The sequence below is a fragment of the Muntiacus reevesi genome, chromosome 3, assembly GCF_963930625.1.
Source record: "Muntiacus reevesi chromosome 3, mMunRee1.1, whole genome shotgun sequence".
Lineage (NCBI taxonomy): Eukaryota > Metazoa > Chordata > Mammalia > Artiodactyla > Cervidae > Muntiacus > Muntiacus reevesi.
The window spans coordinates 250,529,247-250,550,092 of NC_089251.1; the positions used below are offsets into that span (position 1 = coordinate 250,529,247).

The window sequence follows — 20,846 nt, forward strand, 5'->3', positions numbered from 1 at the left end:
TATAAATTTGATGGTGATAATCTCATTTAATAGTTGAAGAAACCAAGGCTCAAAGAAGTTGGATGAGCCAATGTCACATAGCTTTAAAGTTGAATACTTGTTAGTTGAAATTAAGTATCAAGTTTATGTTGTGAGTTTTAAAGAAAGCCTATAAAAATGGGTTTACTTCTTATTGGGAGGCTTTTTGCTGATCATTCTGAAATGATAAATTTTATCTACAGATGAAATATAGATAATGCAGAAGTTAACTATCTATATCCCAGTCTCCCTAGTTTAAAATTGAAGATTTGAGACTTTGCTATCTTAATTGTGATCTTTATTTTTATTATATTTGTTTTTGGCCACACAATGTGGCATAGGGATCTTACTTATTAGTTCTCTGATCAAGGATTGAACCTATGCCCCTTGCAGTGAAAACATGAAGTCTTAAAACCACTGGACTGCCAGGGAAGTCCCCTTAATTGTAGACTTTAGAAATAATGAAAAGATGGGACTTAGAAGTAAAAGAGAAAACATAAGAGTCTTATAACTTATGTTACAGAATGTGGTTTTTCAGACCATTTGTAATTGCTTACTGTCACAGAGTTGGTTTCCATGTGTATTATTTATTATTTTTCTATGCTTCTGTCCTAGATCAGATGTAAAAAAAAAAAAATCCATGTTTTATAGTCACTTCTCTGTAACATTTCAAATTTTTATTTTCTAGAAATAAGTCAAAAAAACCAATTTTATTTTCTAGGCATCCTTAAATCCTAGTGATACACCTCCTTCTATTGTAAATGAAGATTTTCTTCATGACCTTAAAGAAACTAATATTTCATATTCACAAGAAGCAGATGATCGAGTATTTAGAGCTCATGGTAAGCAACTTCATATATATCCTATTTAGTTCTAAGTTTTAAATTTCCTTTAATTTTAAGATATTTTTACATTTTCTTTTTTAAACCACAAAACAGGTCATTGTCTTCATGAGATATTTTTGCTCAGGGAAGGAATGTTTCAGAGAATTCCTGATATAGTTTTATGGCCAAGTAAGTTCCTGTTTTTCTTTGTATTATTAATTTAGTATTGTTAAATTTTAAGTAAATTTAGTGTTGGAAATATGTACTTTTAAACATAAGAGCTGTAAAAAATATAGAAAGCTATATTTTAGATAGCTATATAGATATATATATAGAAATATAGCTATATTTTTAGAGTTTACTGAAGATCATATAATTCTTAATATGATCATCTTGAATAGTTTTAATGATTAATTTTGTTGTTGATGACTAAATCTTCATTTAGTATGCACATATCCTTTTAAGAAGTCAGTAGAAATATATATTTTTGGCTAATTTGAAAGCTTAATAAAATTATTATCAATCAATGATATATTCAGATGCCTAGAAACTTTTAGTTAAGATAATTGATTACTGCAAACTAATAAGAGTACTTTGTTGATAGCAACTTATAGGCTAAAACCTACTGATGTTCAAATAATGAAGCAAGTTTAATATAGATACTGTCTTTGATATAAATAATTAAATTTTGAGAAAATAATTTCATTTATGGATTTGACTTGAGATGGAAGGTGGATGAGCTTTCTGCTGTTATTTTGCTCTTACTGATGACTAGGCCCTGTATTTTTATGTATGATCTTTATATCCATCTCTTGTAGCAGAAAATTTAAAGCAGAATAAGTATATTGCTCCTTACTGTCCATAATTACCTTGTAAGAAGTTCTGCTAATCTTCTCATCCATTTTTCTCTTCAGACTCCATAAAAGGAGTATATAGAGTGTTTTATTTTTCAAAAAATTACCTCGTATATGGACTTTTAGTTCTTAGATGTGATCTTTTTCCTTTTCAGGGAGTATCTGAGGGAAAAGTCGTGCTTTAATTTTGTGATAGGAAGGAGGTTGACATACCCAGGAAGAAAATAATCTGTTTGAGTAGTGTATTGGTGCCTAAATCAAAATTTTGTTCTGTTGACTCTTTCAATACAAGAACTTCTTGGGAATAGTTTGTTTCACAACATGTTGTCATTTCACTGAGGTCTTTGTTAAACTTTAATGTAAATTTCCATTGGGTAATAAAGTTCAAGTTTTTCTTAGCATGAGGGCAAGTTTTGAGACAGTAAGGCAATTTGAGACAATGTGGTATTCCATACAGTGGAGGTGGCTTTCTCATCTTGCAGTTTGAATATCTACGCACCATATATTGTGTATGTGTGTATGCTGTGTAGATATTTAAACTGAAAAATGTATAAAACTATTTAAAAATGAAAAGTTAAAGATAAAAATAGTTTTAGGATAGTGATTTAATGTGTTCATGAGTGAATAAATGAAGGAGAAGTTGTATTGCACTTTAGACCCTTGTATTGCAGTATTACCCAGATTTTTTTCATGTTCGGGATTAATTTATTTTCCCTTTTTTCAACAGCATGTCATGATGATGTAGTTAAGATTGTGAATCTAGCGTGCAAATATAACCTTTGTATCATACCAATTGGTGGTAGGTATTGTGCCTTTTGAATTTTAATGTGATGTAAAGTTGTTCTATTTTAAATATTTGTGCATTTCCACTGAAAACAAGCATTCTTATAGTTGTGATATGGTTATCCTAAAAAATTGGCTTATGCTGTTCATTTCTTTTCTCAGTAGATCTACCTAAACTGTTTGAGAAATGATTTACCCTAGCTCATGGCTTCTTTCCCATATGGATTCTAACTGAAGCTCTGACTTACTGCCTAAATAAGAGTTCTTTCTTTAGTAATTACTTTCTAACCTTTATCTTAATGGAGAGAGTATTATTTTTTCAAAGACTAACTATACCCAACATAAATCTTTGAGGAGGGATATGCATATGTAAAAGATCAACCAGGACAGTGATGACCAAATGAATAGTATCTTTTAATACTGAAAATTAACATTATTTTACATTTTAAGGCAAATTTAATCTCTTTTGATCATTCATCAACCATATTGTTTTTACAACTTCCACAAGCCAAAGGAGGTTGCCTTCACTGACTGAATTGGCATTAAGGGAATGGAAATGGGACCCCTACACATCATAAGTTCCAGACACCTTCTTCAACTGATACTTCCTGTTGAAATCATGTACAAAAGGCATTAGAGTGCCACTTTTAATGAAATAGTTTTCTGATTTCAAATGACTTTGACAAGAAATAGTGGTCACTGGTCATAGCCATGTTCTTAATATTATCATACCTTGAAAAATTAAGCTGAACCTTGTAGGTAAATACCCCCTATAATTCTTACCTTGTGACTTACCAAGATGATTTCCATGTGTATTCTATCCAAAACATATGAAAGTACCAATTAGAATTTTATTCTGCTATATGATTATACAGATCTGGTTAAGAATTGAGAATACTATGTTGTTCTATATATCAAGAAAGCATTTTTCTTTTGACAACAAATGTTAAGGAATATATTCTGATTTATTGAGGTCTTTTTGTATGGAAATATAAGATAGTATTTTAAATGATAAGTGAATCTCATAAATATGATAGGAGAAAATGGTGTCTCCAGTTGTATAGGATGGGTATATTTTTCTTTTATGCTGTCTCTCCACAGTAATCATTAGCTTAGAACTTCTCTAATTATGTTTTTGGAGTTCCACAAATTGTTAGGGGCTTCATTTGAGTGTGCCCAAGGGATGGAGCCATGTCCCATTGCTTTCAGCTCCATAATATTTCTTCATTTTGGCACGCACCATAAAATAAAGGTGAGTTTACTTTTAGTGTGTTAGTATTTGCCAATTACATTTTGCAAAGTAGAAATAGGTATTTTTCCTAGTGGGCCTATTTGTATACTTTGTATTAGGGATTTGCCTAGATATGTAGCTAAAAAATAATATTTAAGCATAGTTATTGTCTTCTGTTTTCGCAGGAGGAACAAGTGTTTCATATGGCCTGATGTGTCCTGCAGATGAGACAAGAACAATTATTTCTTTAGACACTTCACAAATGGTATATGATAACTTAAGATGTGTTTGAAGATAGTGCTTGGTTTTAAAACTTTTCTTTATGGCTCAATCTTAGTTGTTTTTAAAAAGATATATTGTCCATTTTGTTTAAATTTTTTTTCATCATTATATTTTATCTTTGTTTTCAGATCTCTAAAAGCTAAGGTCACTCTTACTTAGTCATATACCTTGATGAATTCTACCAAATTAATATATGAAATTGACAATTTGAGAAGCTTGGGTTGAATTGTGATACAATAGATGACCTGATTTGTATTATTAAAAAACAAATAATATTAGTTAATGTTAATTTGAGTCATCAGAACTTACTTGTTTCCCAAATTTTTACTAATGCTATTGCACTTTGCTTTTGGAAGAACAGAGGGGCTAATTAATTTTAAGATTAACTTAAAATTAGTAAAGGAACTAATAAATTTTAGGATTATTTTTTAAAATTTTGGTTCATTATGGTCTAAGAGTTGGCCTTTGTGCTATTTTAAAGTTTTAGTTTGGGTATGAACTTGATCTTCATATAGTCAACAGTACTCCTGCTTCTATAATCCTTTATTATAAAAAAAACTTTAATATTTATGATTTTATTGAAATTTTTAAGCATCAAAGTTGAGAGAATATTTCTAGTCTCTAAATAATTATTTACATTTTGTCATACTGACTTTTATCTTTTTTCCTCTAATATTTTTAAAGGAAATCCTGATGGCATACTACTTTACACCAAATATTTCTGTGTATTTCTTTTTAAAAGGACTTTTTCTCACTATGTTATCCCTTCTGACAAAATTAAAAGTAAATCCTTATGTCATTTAGTATCCAGTCCACATTCATTTTCCAGTTATCTCAAAACTGTCTTTATTTTATAGTTCATTGTATGAATAGGGATTCATGTTAGATTTTGGTGGTTTCTTTTAGTATCATTTAATCTGAAACCTTCTTCCTCCTTTTATGAGTGTCCATGTTTTAAACCAGCTCCTGTGCATTATACTGCCTGTGTTACCAGCTCTGTGATGTGTAGGCAGGGACGAGTGGGGCTTTCTAGTGTGGGTACTGCTACTTCATTTCCATCTTGTCACTTGCTGCTTAGAGTTAGGAAGTTGTATTTCCTGAGAAAGTGTCTATTCATGGAGATGAGACTTCTTTCTTCTTTTGCAACAGAATCGTATCCTCTGGGTTGATGAAAACAATCTGACAGCTCATGTAGAGGCTGGCATAACAGGACAAGAATTGGAAAGACAGGTATGTTATTTAAGATTTTCAAAACCGCTATGTGTGCCCTCTATGAAAAAAGTACCTTTCACAGTATGTTCACTGACTGAGATTTTTCCATTTTTGTTGTGGGTCAGGTATTGAACTAGAGGCTGTGAACTCCATAGTGAATAAGACACCCATCTCTTACCCTTGGAAAACTTGTATTATGACAGAAAATTCAGTAAATAGACAATATAACTCAATGAGAATTGCTAGAAGAAGGCTAAATATAGGATGTTAAGGCTCATCAATGAGGTTCAAAGGGGAGGAGTTGAAGACTGTATCATAGAGAGCTTGGCATTTAAAATGAAACTTCAGGATAAATCAGAGTGAAAAGGAAATATAGGTGTGGGGAGAACAATCCAGTCGGAGGAAGCAGCACATGTGGAAGCTTAATAGGCAGCTGTTGCGTGAGGGGATCTGCAGGTAGCTGAGTACGGCTGGGATCTAGGCTGTGTATGTTGGAGAACACACATTCTTGGTGTTTGTATTCTGGATGAGTATATATATAGTTGGGCTTCCCTTGTGGTTCAGCTGGTAGAGAATCTGCCTGCAATGCAGGAGACCTGGGTTTGATCCTTGGGTTGGGGAGATCCCCTGGAGAAGGGAAAGGCTATCCACTCCAGTATTCTGGCCTGGAGAATTCCATGGGCTATACAGTCCATGGGGTCTCAAAGAGTTGGACACGACTGAGCGACTTTCACTTTCTTTCATACATTTAGTAGTGGTAGAGGGTGAAACCAGGACAACATGAAGAGGTTAAATCATAAAGTGTGAACTTTACCTTTGCACTCAGATAGTTCTTTTATGCTACTGTGTGGAGGATGGATGGACACGTAAAGGCAGATAAAGTGGCTGCTGCACTAATTTGGGCAAGGGCTGATAGCGACCTGAAATAAAGTAGTAAAAATGGAGCAAAATAGAGTAAGTTGGACATAGAATTTTCAGAAATTAATAAATTTGATCAATTGGTTGGCATTCGCTGTTCATTGAAATTTTCAGTGAATAATTTTACTGAAAACTGCTTATCTCATGAATAAGTGAAACTCCTTATATACTTTTATGATCCTAATGAGTTTTAGGAAACTTGAGGTTCTCCTCCTGGATTCTAAGCAGATCATTATTAAAATGTATTGGTTCCTTCAGCCCTTTAAAATATGGCCAAGATAATTGTAACTCAGCTTTTGCAAATAAAATTAGAAAGTCCAGTTTGCTAATGATGAACTGAATGTTTTGTTCAGTTTGGATTACAGAGACCCCCCCTCCTTCCTGTCTTTTAACAGAACATAGAGATGTGACATGCTTGTTGATCTTCTCTTTACTATCTTTTTCCTTATTTCATGGTAAAGAGTTGAAGGCAGTTGGCGTGTGTGTGTGTGCAGGCTCGGTTGTTCAGTCATGTTTGACTCTGCAACCCTCTCAACTGTAGCCTGCCAGGCTCCTCTGTCCATGGAATTATCCCAGTAAGAATACTGGAGTGGGTTGTCTAGTGATCAATTATGGATGAAAGGCTTTGAAAAAAATTATTAAACTTTTCTTTTTTTTAATTTAATGCACTGAGGTACAGAGAACTAGATAAAATTGAACATATTCATTGAGGCATTAAAGATCTTCAGTAAGTCAAGGTTTTATAAATTCAAGGTAATTAGATTTGTTAATTATTATACTTTATAATTAACTTCATGGGTTGAATAATAGCATTTAATGAAAAACACTGTAAAAAGACCTGTTTAGTCTTCTGTTACTCGTGAGAGGCATTGTCAACACAGCAGTTTTTTTTTTTATGACAAAGAATGGCCTTTCATGTCTATAATTTTATATCCTTTATTTCAGCATTTGATGTAGTATTTTAACCTTTCCAAAATTTTTTTTAAAGGTTAGAATTAAAATTCAAGGAACATATTTCCTTGAAATTTAAATGACATTTTACTAGACTAGGAACTTTTAATATTTTAGTTACTAGTTCATTTCCTTAAATGCCAACATAGAACATTTCTTTTTGCCCCTGGTAGACTTTAATATAGTTTCTATCGCTGTATTGATCCTAGTTCAGGTTCTTCATCACTTATGCTTCTGTATCCTTCAGTTTCTTCGTCAGCTGAGGTAACTGACTTAAAACTTACTGCTTTTTCATTCTAAAAGTTTTTAAATGAAACAAATATAGTAGTTGGGTAGGATAGATTTTCATCTTTTTAACTTGTAAATTACATTGATTTTAATATGTGAAATTTAAGGGAGGTCACTAAATGTCAGTTATGGATTTGAGGAATTTATTTCTACATTTATTAATTCTTTGGCTACTTAATTTTACTAGTTAGTAGTCTGGGGATATATGACTTATGATTTTCCCCACCTCTGGATGCATTTCTCTATGCCTCAATTTGTTTATCTATAAAATGGAAATAATGATTCCTGTTTCATAAAGTTTTTGTTGAGATGAAATAAGTTAATAATGTAAAGTGCTTAGAACTTTTATTTATTTCACTAATTTTTACTGGGTACTGTTTGCTTCATTCAATTCATTCAAGCATAGCTGATTTTAAATATTCCTTCTATATGCCATACTCCAATATTTGTATCATCTCAGACTTCTTTCTTGAATTCTAGACTTGCACATCCACTTGCTTAGTTGATATCTCCACTTGTATATGTAATAGACATTTTAAACTCAATATTTTAAAAATTGAATTTCAGTTTTCGCTCCACAATTTGCTTATTCTGTAGCCTTCTCAATCCTAGTTGGTGATAGTTCATTTCTTTGGGCAGCTTGAGCTAAAATCTTGAGTCATTTTCTTTTGTTTTGTTTCGTAATAGTTTCATTGAGATATAATTGTCACATAGTAAATTGCAGTTATTTAAAATGTGCAACTTGATAAGGTTTGGTATATGACTACAAGCATGAAACCATTACTGCAGTCAAGATGTAGAACACATGTACCAACCAACCCCAAAAGTTTCCTCTTGACCTCTTTATATTTCTCCCCATCTCATCTTTACTATATCCCTGTCAATCTCTGATAAGCTTTTTGTCACTGTAAGTTTGTTTAAAAATCCTATAATTTTATTAAAATCAAAGCACATATCCTGTTTTTTTATACGGGTGGGGTGTAAAAACCTCAACAAAACTGTTTACATTTTTTAAAGTAAAAATAAAGGCATACAGATTGGAAAGGAAGAAGTAAAATTGTCTTTATTCACAAAGGACATGATCTTGTATGTGGTAAATCTAATGGGAGCTAAAATTTAAGAACTAGTTAGTAAATTTAGTAAGATTGCTAGATATAAAAGCTGTACACACAAATCAATTTTATTTCTGTATACTAATAAAAAATCAGAAATGGGAAACTTTTAAAATACTACTTATATTATAAAATATACATATAATACTTAAGGACAAATCTATTAAAAATATGAAATACTGGGACTTCTCTGGTGGTCCAGTGGTTAAAACTCCACGCTCCCAATACAGGGAGCTGGGATTTGATCCCTGGTCACAGAAGTAGATTCCACCTACTGCAATAAAAGACCTTGCATGATGCAACTAAGACCCAGAGCAGTCAAATAAATATATTAAAATTTTTTGAAAAGATATGAAATACTTGAACACTAAAAACTGCAAGACCCAGCTGAGAGAAATAAACAGACCTAAAATAAACCTAAAGCTATACCATGTTCATGGGTCAGAAGATTCAGTATTATTATTGGTTCTCCCCAAACTGATATATAGAATTGATGCAATCCCAATCAAAATCGCAGGAGACTCTTTTTTAAAGAAATTGATAAGGTGATTATAAATTCCATGTGAAAATACAAAGAACCTAGAACAGAAAATAGAGTGTTTTATATTAGGAGTGAATTATGGATTTTGTCAAATGCTTTTTCTTTTTTTTATTAGTTGGAGGCTAATTACTTCACAACATTTCAGTGGGTTTTGTCATACATTGACATGAATCAGCCATGGAGTTACATGTATTCCCCATTCCGATTCCCCTTCCCACCTCCCTCTCCACCCGATTCCTCTGGGTCTTCCCAGCCCACCAGGCCCGAGCACTTGTCTCATGCATCCCACCTGGGCTGGTGATCTGTTTCAGTATAGATAATATACATGCTGTTCTCTCGAAACATCCCACCCTCACCTTCTCCCACAGAGTTCAAAAGTCTGTTCTGTACTTCTGTGTCTCCTTTTCTGTTTTGCATATAGGGTTATCGTTACCATCTTTCTAAATTCCATATATATGTGTTAGTATACTGTAATGTTCTTTATCTTTCTGGCTTACTTCACTCTGTATAATGGGCTCCAGTTTCATCCATCTCATTAGAATTGATTCAAATGAATTCTTTTTAACGGCAGAGTAATATTCCATGGTGTATATGTACCACTTCCTTATCCATTCATCTGCTGATGGGCATCTAGGTTGCTTCCATGTCCTGGCTATTATAAACAGTGCTGCGATGAACATTGGGGTGCATGTGTCTCTTTCAGATCTGGTTTCCTCAGTGTGTATGCCCAGAAGTGGGATTGCTGGGTCACATGGCAGTTCTATTTCCAGTTTTTTAAGAAATCTCCACACTGTTTTCCATAGTGGCTGTACTAATTTGCATTCCCACCAACAGTGTAAGAGGGTTCCCTTTTCTCCACACCCTCTCCAGCATTTATTGCTTGTAGACTTTTGGATAGCAGCCATCCTGACTGGCAGTAATGGTACCCCATTGTGGTTTTGATTTGCATTTCTCTGATGATGAGTGATGTTGAGCATCTTTTCATGTGTTTGTTAGCCATCTGTATGTCTTCTTTGGAGAAATGTCTGTTTAATTCTTTGGCCCATTTTTTGATTGGGTCATTTATTTTTCTGGAATTGAGCTTCAGGAGTTGCTTATATATTTTTGAGATTAATCCTTTGTCTGTTGCTTCATTTGCTATTATTTTCTCCCAATCTGAGGGCTGTCTTTTCACCTTGCTTATAGTTTCCTTGGTTGTGCAAAAGCTTTTAAGTTTCATTAGGTCCCATTTGTTTAGTTTTGCTTTTACTTCCAATATTCTGGGAGGTGCGTCATAGAGGATCTTGCTGTGATTTATGTCAGAGAGTGTTTTGCCTATGTTCTCCTCTAGGAGTTTTATAGTTTCTGGTCTTACATTTAGATCTTTAATCCATTTTGAGTTTATTTTTGTGTATGGTGTTAGAAAGTGTTCTAGTTTCATTCTTTTACAAGTGGTTGACCAGTTTTCCCAGCACCACTTGTTAAAGAGGTTGTCTTTTTTCCATTGTATATCCTTGCCTCCTTTGTCGAAGATAAGGTGTCCATAGGTTCGTGGATTTATCTCTGGGCTTTCTATTCTGTTCCATTGATCTATATTTCTGTCTTTGTGCCAGTACCATACTGTCTTGATGACTGTGGCTTTGTAGTATAGTCTGAAGTCTGGCAGATTGATTCCTCCAGTTCCATTCTTCTTTCTCAAGATTACTTTGGCTATTTGAGGTTTTTTGTATTTCCATACAAATTGTGAAATTATTTGTTCTAGTTCTGTGAAAAATACCGTTGGTAGCTTGATAGGGATTGCATTGAATCTATAGATTGCTTTGGGTAGAATAGCCATTTTGACAATATTGATTCTTCCAATCCATAAACACGGTGTGTTTCTCCATCTGTTTGTGTCCTCTTTGATTTCTTTCATCAGTGTTTTATAGTTTTCTATGTATAGGTCTTTTGTTTCTTTAGGTAGATATACTCCTAAGTATTTTATTCTTTTTGTTGCAATGGTGAATGGTATTGTTTCCTTAATTTCTCTTTCTGTTTTTTCATTGTTAGTATATAGGAATGCAAGGGATTTCTGTGTGTTAATTTTATATCCCGCTGCTTTACTATATTCATTGATTAGCTCTAGTAATTTTCTGGAAGAGTCTTTAGGGTTTTCTATGTAGAGGATCATGTCATCTGCAAACAGCGAGAGTTTCACTTCTTCTTTTCCTTTCTGGATTCCTTTTACTTCTTTTTCTGCTCTGATTGCTGTGAACAAAACTGTCAAATGCTTTTTTTATGTCTTGAGGTGGAAAATGAGGTGATTTGAGGCCTTTCTATTTTTAAATATGATTTTTAAAATTTATTTTATTTATTTATTTTTGACTGTGCTGGGTCTTTGTTGCTTTGCATGAGCTTTCTCTAGTTAATGGCAGGCAGGTGTTACTGTTTGTTGGGGTGTGCCTGCTTCTTTTTTGTGGTGACTTTTCTTATTGCAGAGCAAAGGCTCCAGGTGTGTGGACTTCAGTAGTTTCAGCACACACCTCAGTAGTTGCAGCTCGCAGGCCCTAGAGCCTAGCGAACTTAGGTAGTTGCAGCACGTGGGTTTTGTAGTTGTGACTCAGTTCTGGACCATGGGCTCAGTAGTTGTGGCACTTGGGGTTAGTTGCCTCACGGCATATAGCAGCTTCCCAGACCAGAGATGGAACCTGTGTTCCCTGCATTGGCAGGCAGCTTCTTATCCCCTGGGCCAGCAGAGAAGTCTGAGGTCAGTCTTCTTTTTTTTTTTTTTTGGCCTTTCTTTTAAAAATAGGTTTTCAGTACTATCAATTTCTCCCAACTACTGCTTTAGTGGCATTCCACAAATTTTGATGTCTTCTCGTTTTCATTCATTTCAAAATATTTTCTACTTCCCTTTTGATTTTTTCTTTGACCCATTGGTACTTACATGTTGTTGTTTAGTTTCCAATTATTGGGGAATTTTTTCAAACATCTTTCTGTTACTGATTTCTCTGTTAATTCTCTTGTGTTCAGAAAACATTCTTTATATGACTTAAAGCATATCAAATTAATTGATACTTGTTTTATGGCCTACAACATGGTCTACCTTGTAAATGTTCCCTGGACACTTGAAATGAATTTGTCTTCTGCTGCTGTTGGTTGGAGTAGTCTATAAATTCTATTAAGTCAAATTGATTTATAGTGTTGTTTAGGTCTTCTGTATTAAAAATTTTTTCTTTTGTGTACTTGTTATATCAATTACTGACAGAGGAAATGAAAACTTCCAGTTATTGTTGTAGATCTATTTTTTTCTTGCAGTTCTGTCAGTTTCACTTCATATATTTTAAAGCTTTGTTATTGGGAGAATAAATGCTTGGGATTGTTATAGCCTCTTGACTAGTGAACAGTTTTGTTATTATGAAATTACTTTCCTTCTTTCTGATGGTATTTTTTGCTCTGAAGTCTACTTTATCTGATGCTAAAACAGCTATTCCAGTTTTCACTGTTGTTGGCATGGTACATATTTTTCCTTTTTCCATTTTTAAACTTTTTACTCATTTATGTTTTTATATTTAAAGTGCTTTTCTTGTAAATAGCAAGCAATTGGGTTTTTCCTTTTTATCTAACCTGACAGTCTCTATCTTTTAATTGCAGTGGTTAGACTATTTACTGTCATTGTGGTTTATTGATATGGTTCAGTTTAAGTCTGTCATCTTGCCATTTATTTTTTATCTTAGCTACCTGTTTTTTCTCCTTTTCCACTTTTTACTGCCTTTTTTTGGATTGAATTTTGTTTAATGATACCATTTTATCTTTTTTGTTATTTTTAAGGATTGTTTCAGGTTTTATATATCTTTAACTTGAAACAATCTACTTTAAGGTGGTAATATATATAATACTTAGAGTTTAGCATAAAAACCATAGAATATTATGTTTCTTATCTCTATGCTATTGTCACGTGTTCTGCTTTTATAATTTTTACTGAAATAGTGAGTCATCACCTAGAGATGTTTAACCAATAAGAAAGCATCTTTTATATTTACCCGTCTAGTTACCCTTCGTTGTTTTGTTTTTTGTCGTTTAGTCATGTCCAACCCTTGCAACCCCATGGATTGTAGCCTCTCAGGCTGCTCTGTCCATGGGTTTTCCCAGGCAACTCATTAGAGTTGCCATTTCCTTTTCCAGGGGATTCTCAATCCAGGGATCGAACCCACATCTCCTTCATTGGCAGGCGGGTTCTTTACCACTGAGCCACCAGGGAAGTCCCTAGTTACCCTTTGATGCCTTTAATTCAATCTGGTGATACTTTCTGCTTGAAAAACTTGTTTTAAATATTTATATCTTTAGTGTGGGTCAGCTGTTTATGACTTTTTCTGCTTTTGTCTGAAAATATCTGTCATATTTTTTTAGAGCAGTTTTAGGTTTAAAACAAAATTGAGAGGGAGGTACAGAAATTTCCTATATGCCTGTGTCCCCATGCATGCCTAGCCTCCCCCAGTATCAACATCACTCACAAGATTGGTAGCTTTCTTTTTTTTGAATTCTCAGAATTTATTCATGTTGTAACTGGAAGTTTGTACCTTTTGACCAATATCGTCACATTTCCCCCACCCTGTCATCCCATGATAACCACCAGTCTATGCTCTGTTTCTTTGAGTTCAGCTTTTTTAGATTCCACATATAAATGATACAGTGACACCCTACATTGGAAAATCATAATTACAGAAAGTCCTTAGTTTATGTTAGGGTGCGCACATGGTGCTGTCCATTTGTGGGTTGGACAAATGTTTAAATAATTGTTGAGTACCCATCATTATAATATCACTCAGTATCTTCACTGCCCTGCATTCTCTGTACTCTTCCTATTTATTTTCCACCTCCAACCCCTCACCTCTGGCAACCACTGATTAATTTTTTTTTTTTTTCTAATATTTATTTACTTAATTCTTTGGCTGTGCCAGGGCTTAGTTGTAGCATGTGGGATCTTCAGTATTCATTTGTTACAGCCGTGTGGCTTCTTTAGCTGTGGCATGTGAACTCTTGGATGCAGCATGTGGCATCTAGTTCCCTGACCAGGAATCGAACCCAACCCCCCCCCCCCCCCCCCCCCGCCGGCATTGGGAGCCCAGAATCTTAGCCACTGGACCACCAGGGAAGTTGTCCACTAATTTTCTTGTTTCTATAGTTTTGCCTTTTCCAGAATGTCATACAGTTGGAATCATAGAATATGTGGCCTTTTCAGATTGGCTTCTTTCACTTAGTAACATATGTTTAAGTTTCCTCCATGTCTTTTCATGGCTTGATAGCTTTTTTCTTCTCAGCACTAAATAATATTCAGTTATTTGAATGTTCCATAGTTTATCCATTAACCTACTGAAAGATATCTTGATTGCTTCCAGGTTTTGGCACTTACGAATAAAACTGCTTTAAACATTTGTGTGCAGGTTTTTATGAGGACTTAAGTTTTCAACTCCTTTGACTAAATAGAGGGAGTATGATTGCTAGAGTGTATTTAGTTTTGTAAGAAAGTGTCAGTCTTCCAAAGTAGCTGTGCCATTTTGCCTTCCCACCAGCACTGAGAGTTTCTGCTGCCACCTATCCTCTCCAGCATTTGGTATTGTCAGTATTCTGGTTTGGAACCATTCATTTGGAGGTGTAGTGGTATCTTGTTTTAATTGGTATTTATGACCAGCTTAGCATATTAAAAAGCAGAGACATTACTTTGCCAACAAAGGTCCGTCTAGTCAAGGCTATGGTTTTTCCAGTGGTCATGTATGGATGTGAGAGTTGGACTGTGAAGAAAGCTGAGCTCCGAAAAATTGATGCTTTTGAACTGTGGTGTTGGAGAAGATTCTTGAGAGTCCCTTGGACTGCAAGGAGATCCAACCAGTCCATCCTGAAGGAGATCAGCCCTGGGTGTTCATTGGAAGGACTGATAGTGAAGCTGAAACTCCATTACTTTGGCCATTTCATGTGAAGAGTTGACTCACTGGAAAGGACCCTGATGCTGGGAGGGATTGGGGGCAGCAGGAGAAGGGGACGATAGAGGATGAGATGGTTGGATGGCATCACTGACTCGATTTACATGGGTTTGAGTAAACTTCGGGAGTTTGGTGATGGACAGGTAGGCCTGGCGTGCTGCGATTCACGGGGTCGCAAAGAGTTGGACACAACTGAACGACTGAACTGAACTGAACTGATGACATATGATGTGGAATATCTTTTCATATGATTATTTGCTATTTTCAGTGAAATGTCTATTAAGATCTTTGGTCTATTGTTTAATTGGATTTTTTCTTGTTTAGTTTCAAGAGTTCTATGTGTTTGTATATGTGTGTGTGTGTATTTGTTACCTTCAGAAAAGTTGAAAGACAGTAGTCTTTTGAGAGTAAATAATATGGAGTAGGAAATAGTATCCCACTCCAGTGTTCTTGCGTAACAAATTTCATGGGTAGAGGAGACTGGCAGGCTACAGTCTGTGGGGTCACAAAGAGTCAAGACGTGACTGAGCACAGCATAGTATGAATATAGATTGTTGGGATTTGAGTAAAGATTGTTGGGGAGTTAGGGAAGTATATTGGTCTGATAATCTTGATTTTAATGTTCAGTTTTGTATTTAAGCTACTTATTTATGAGTGGTTATTTACCTCTTAAAGTTAAATAAGCATATTGAATGTTTAGTGAAAAATTCTATTATGTAATATGTGTTTTTAAATCTTGTTTTCTAGCAACAAAATAAGACATGATAAGTAATTTGCATTGCATATCTGCAGAAGCTAACAAATTCTATTTAGCCTACTCGACTTTCACATTTTAGATTATAACTTGCATACGATACTTAAATACACACATACATATTATAAACACAACTGACATATTCTACATCTCTGCATGGCTTACTTGAAAAATAGAAACAGTTGCTTAATTGGATGACTATCAAAATGGTCAACACAGATTGATGGGCTTGAGTGCAGTAGACAGTGGGTATGCAGATGGTGGTGTCTGTACCATTTGACATGAGATGGCTGAGCCTTTAAAGTGATTTTAGTGGAATGGCTTTGGTGGTGTTGCAGTAAAGGGCATCCATTCAACCTCAGGTGCTGTGCAGATGGCAAAGCTAAACTAATATAGAAAAATGAGAAACAAGTGACTATTTAATGTACAGGAATGCATGATCTGCATCACAAATAAATGATGGTATTACATGCAGGAAACCTAGCCAGATGGCTGTACATTAAAACACATGACTCCTTGAGAGATTTAAGTATAGGCAATTTGCTCAGATTTTCTGCAGGCCTGCTGCAGATTATATTAGGATAGGAAAAATAAGAGATTAAGTGCTTTATTTATTGAAAGTGTTCAGGTGAAGTTGGCACTTACTTTAAGTATAATCTGATTTCTATAAGTAATTAAATTGTCTCTTTGTTGGAATAAAAAGTAAGAAAGGTAGTTGTCTTTTAAATGAAAGAATATAAGGAGTATGATTGCCTGGTGAGCCTATGGAAAATACAGCTGCCTCTTGGTTCATAGTTTTCAGTTTTGTTAAGTTTTCCACTAGGCAAAAGCTAAAAATATTTTTGGACAAGTATGATGAAAGTATTTCTTTATCTATTTAGGTTTTAATGAGTCCAGATAGAAAAGACATATGGAAATTCTAATGTGGAAAGAGTAAATGTGTTGAGTGCTGTGTGAAATGGGGCCATTTTCACTGGTAAAATATTACATTTTTGTTTTTCAGCTTAAAGAAAGTGGTTATTGTACAGGTCATGAACCAGATTCCCTGGAATTCAGCACTGTGGGAGGATGGGTATCTACTCGAGCATCAGGCATGAAGAAGAATATCTATGGCAATATTGAGGACTTGGTAAATTTTTTCTAGTTACTATATAATAATTGATTGGTCGATAGAGATTATTATTAAAGATTGTTAAGCCGTTAAAATTTGAGTTGAAGAGTCCTCTCAAAAGTATACCCCATTTGATTATAATAACATTGACTGTGCATTATAATCCAGACAGTTAAAAGAAACAACTGTGGTCATTTAAGAATGCTTCTTTTTGAGTGAATGATATCTAAGCTTTATAGATGTTTTATCTGACTTATAAATACATATGAATTTTATTTTGCAAGACTTGGAGCCTTAGTCTTCAACTCTACCAAGATTTTAGTCTATTTAGTTAGGTGGTCTGTCATTACTATTCTTTGGCCTTATGAGGTATTATATTTATTTTTCTGAAAAAAAGTTTCTGTGTAGAATTAAAGAGCCCAATTGAAAATGTTCTAGTTAGTGTAATGTTTTATGTACACATCACTTTGTTTTCACTGACCTGGTGTCATTGCTCTTGAGAGTTAGTGTGATAGGCATCCTGGCTAGGAATTCAGTATCATTTGTTCCATTTGTAGTTTTTACAGTGATTAATTGTGTGACCTTGTGCAAATTGTTTCATCTTTCTAAACATTAATTTCCTACAGTATAAAATAAAATGGTGTTATTTGTTGTGTAGAATTGCTATGAGGAATAAAGGACATAAAATGAAAACTCTTAGTGGAATCCCTGGTATGTAATAGGTACTTCATGCATGTTAGTTCCCTTTATCATCAATATTTTGATAACAATTTGAAAGATAGTTTTTGAGACTATTAATGTGGTATTCCTAACATTATTCTTAGAGCTGTTTAACTTTGTTTTTCAACTCTAGCATTACAATATTTTCATTGTGTCTTTGTTGATAGAAATATCGAATTATTGATAAAATATATTGGTTCTTTGTAGTTAACACCCAACAATTTAAGACTTTGTCTATATAATTATAGAACACTTTAAAAATATTTACATTATCTTTTTTTAATTGAAGATATTTTAGAAATCACATTTTTCATTTTGCAGTTAAGATAACAAATTCAGTTTCAGAGGAGAGAATTTGATCCTTTTGCTACTGAATTATTAAAAGTGTTATCAAAGTTAGGCATATTTGATAGACTGCTACCTTTAGTACTGCTAAAGCATGCCATTTATTTTAATCCTTTTTACGGTTACTTAAGGGCCACAAATTATAAGTACACATCTTAATATATTTATTTGCATGTTTATATTTAGTTTTAATTATAAAAAAGCATCATACTGTATTTAATCTGCTCTTTAAACTATATTATCAATACATTACCATGTATATGAGCATAGATTTGCATCACTAGTTTTAAAAACTGCATATAATTCTCTTTCATTGATAATTTGTGATTTAGTAAAGTAATTCCCTATAAAAGAATATTTAAGTTACTTTTTATTTAAAAATTATGGAAATAAATAAAGGGGAACATATCCTTTGTAGTAATTTCTTTAGCATACATCTTTGATCATTTTCTTTGGGTAAGCTCCTAGAGTTTGAATTGTTGGATCAAGCTGTTTTTATGTCTTTGGACCCTTGTAACCAAGTTGCTCTCTAGAAATCTTGTGGCATTTGGCATTCTCACTAGCACTGTGAGAATGTTTATTTTACCAGACCTTTTATTTATGTTTCTGTCGCACAATTTTGTGTTTTTCTTTGTTGTTAAAAGTAAACTTAAAGTGTCCCATTGGCAATTTTTCTTTTTATTTTGTAAGTTGTTTATTTACATCCTTTGTTCATTTCCTTCAACAATATATACTCTGTTTTTATTTATCCATCAGAAAACCATCCTAAGAATGTGTTGGGTTTTACCTAACCATTTCTGAGTCAGATCTGAGGAACATTTTTTGATTGACCCTCTCCCGACAATGATTTTCTCACATGTGTGAGACATGTCTCACACATCTCTCTCCTCCTCTTTTTAACTCAATCACCACATCTCCCTCTTCATCCCAATTTTGATATGATCAAAATTAATACTTCATTCTTTTCTACGGAGTGGGTAAAAGTAGATAAGTTGAAGGTGGGAATAAGACAAGAATAAATCTTTTCTTAGAATTCTAAGCATCTAAATAGTGCTTGACATGTGTAATGGTGCTTCATGAATGTTAAATGAGTGAAAGAATGAACCCATTAAAATATGATCATTGCATATTTTTCCTGTCCTTTAGTTCTTTACCACATGGACAACCCTAGAGTAACTTTGGTTTAAAGAAATTGTTTTTCAATTTTTAAGACAGAATGTTCCTAGACCAATAACAATCTTAGAATATTTTTTCCCTCTTTTAAACTTATATAAAATTTATTTTTAGTCTAATAATTACTAAAAGATATTAGAATTCTGAAGGGAATCACCATTTGTCACTTAAACCAATATTTTAAAAATAGTGTTTTATATAAATATATAGGATGTGTGTACCTACACAAACAACATTCACTGACAGATATCTAGAATTTACATCATGCATTGTATTAAACAGGTGGTTCATATAAAAATGGTAACACCTAGAGGTATAATAGAAAAAAGCTGTCAAGGACCTCGAATGTCAACAGGCCCTGATATCCATCACTTCATCATGGGATCTGAAGGTAAATATAACTGCAAATTTATTATGAAAAAATACAGGTTAGTGATTCAACTTTGTAAAAATTTGTGATATTGTGATATCAGATTTTTGAAAGAAAGACATGTTTTGTGTATTTAAAGAATGGTGTTTTTTTAAGTTTTATTACTTTAATTTAGTACTTCATAAATTTTTATTATGAGAACATCTTATTAAACTTTCTCCTGCATTTTGCTTTTTTATGGTTTTAGAGCCGGCTTAGTCCTTTTGGTGTTATTTTATTTTTCTTTTAGAGATTTGAATCAATTTTAGCAGGAGTAGTTGTTAGGGTTTAAAATGGTTTGCTTTAATATTTTATGGTGTGATATTTTCTAATCTCTGAATTATCAAGAGGAAAGGGTTAATAAAGTATTATCTTGTTGTCTTTTGTCTTTCCAAAATTTTATCTTTTGTTATTTGCTACTTGGTGTTTTAAGAAGTGAAATTTAAAATTCGCATCTTTTCAAACTTCTTGGTCTTTTATTTTTTTCCACTTAAGTCATGTCCTTTGCTTGGTTACTTAATACTGGGTAGGTTAGAATATAGTTTTTCATTTTATGCAAAACATTTAATTTCTGTATCAGAAAAAGGACCAAAAACTAGCCTTCATTCTGGTTTGCAAACTGTTACGTAAACATTGTGAATTTTATGGATAAGGTGAAGGTAGGCATATTTTTCAGTTCTTAGGATGATAGAGAGGGATAGTTATCCTTTAAATTTAGAGAAATAAAGTGTTTCTACATTACCAGAGGAACTCATTAGTAAAGTCAGAAGGTAGTACAAGTTGTTAAAAAGATTTTCAAAACATGTAGCTATATTCATGATAAAAGAGCACTTATAATAAGCTAGGATTTTAGGGCATAATTCTAATTTTTGATGGTAGCATCAAGGAAAAAATTACAAATTATGTGTCTTAGTAATGTACTGAAAGTCATCTATTAAGTTATGATGACCAGTGGTAATAGCCTAGATGTTTTTCATGATAATTAGTGATAAACCTTTGTCAAGGTATTTCACCAATTTACTCTCTTTTTGATGAGAGAAACAAAATGTTAAGTTCCTTTAAAATAATAGAGTTCTCTAAAAAGTATAATTTTGGAACTTCTCATATTATCATCTAAGAGTTAACTGAAAAAAATATAATTTTCTCATTAAATCTCAAATAGGTATTAAAACTGATAATTGTTAGTTTTACTGTTGGTATATAGATAGTTGGAGTCAATCCTATAAATTATCTTTTCAAGTAACCACATCAGACATTTTTTTCTCCCATTAGTTAGCATTTTAAAAATTCTGATTGCTAGGTACTGTGCTGGAACACTCAAGGGCACAGGTAATAATTGACAATTATTAACAGAATAAGATAAATTTTATGATAGACATAA

At 33.3% G+C, this 20,846-nt stretch overlaps 1 protein-coding gene across 1 annotated transcript in view; it reads left to right on the forward strand.

Moving 5' to 3' along the window:
* Positions 1-20,846, forward strand: part of AGPS (alkylglycerone phosphate synthase) — a 135,541-nt gene that overhangs the window by 54,022 nt on the left and 60,673 nt on the right. Inside the window, exons 4-10 of the mRNA XM_065931812.1 lie at positions 740-860; positions 957-1,031; positions 2,424-2,495; positions 3,896-3,975; positions 5,142-5,222; positions 16,711-16,836; positions 19,339-19,447. Of these exons, the coding sequence (XP_065787884.1) occupies positions 740-860; positions 957-1,031; positions 2,424-2,495; positions 3,896-3,975; positions 5,142-5,222; positions 16,711-16,836; positions 19,339-19,447 (664 nt within the window). The remainder of the gene's footprint in view (positions 1-739; positions 861-956; positions 1,032-2,423; positions 2,496-3,895; positions 3,976-5,141; positions 5,223-16,710; positions 16,837-19,338; positions 19,448-20,846) is intronic.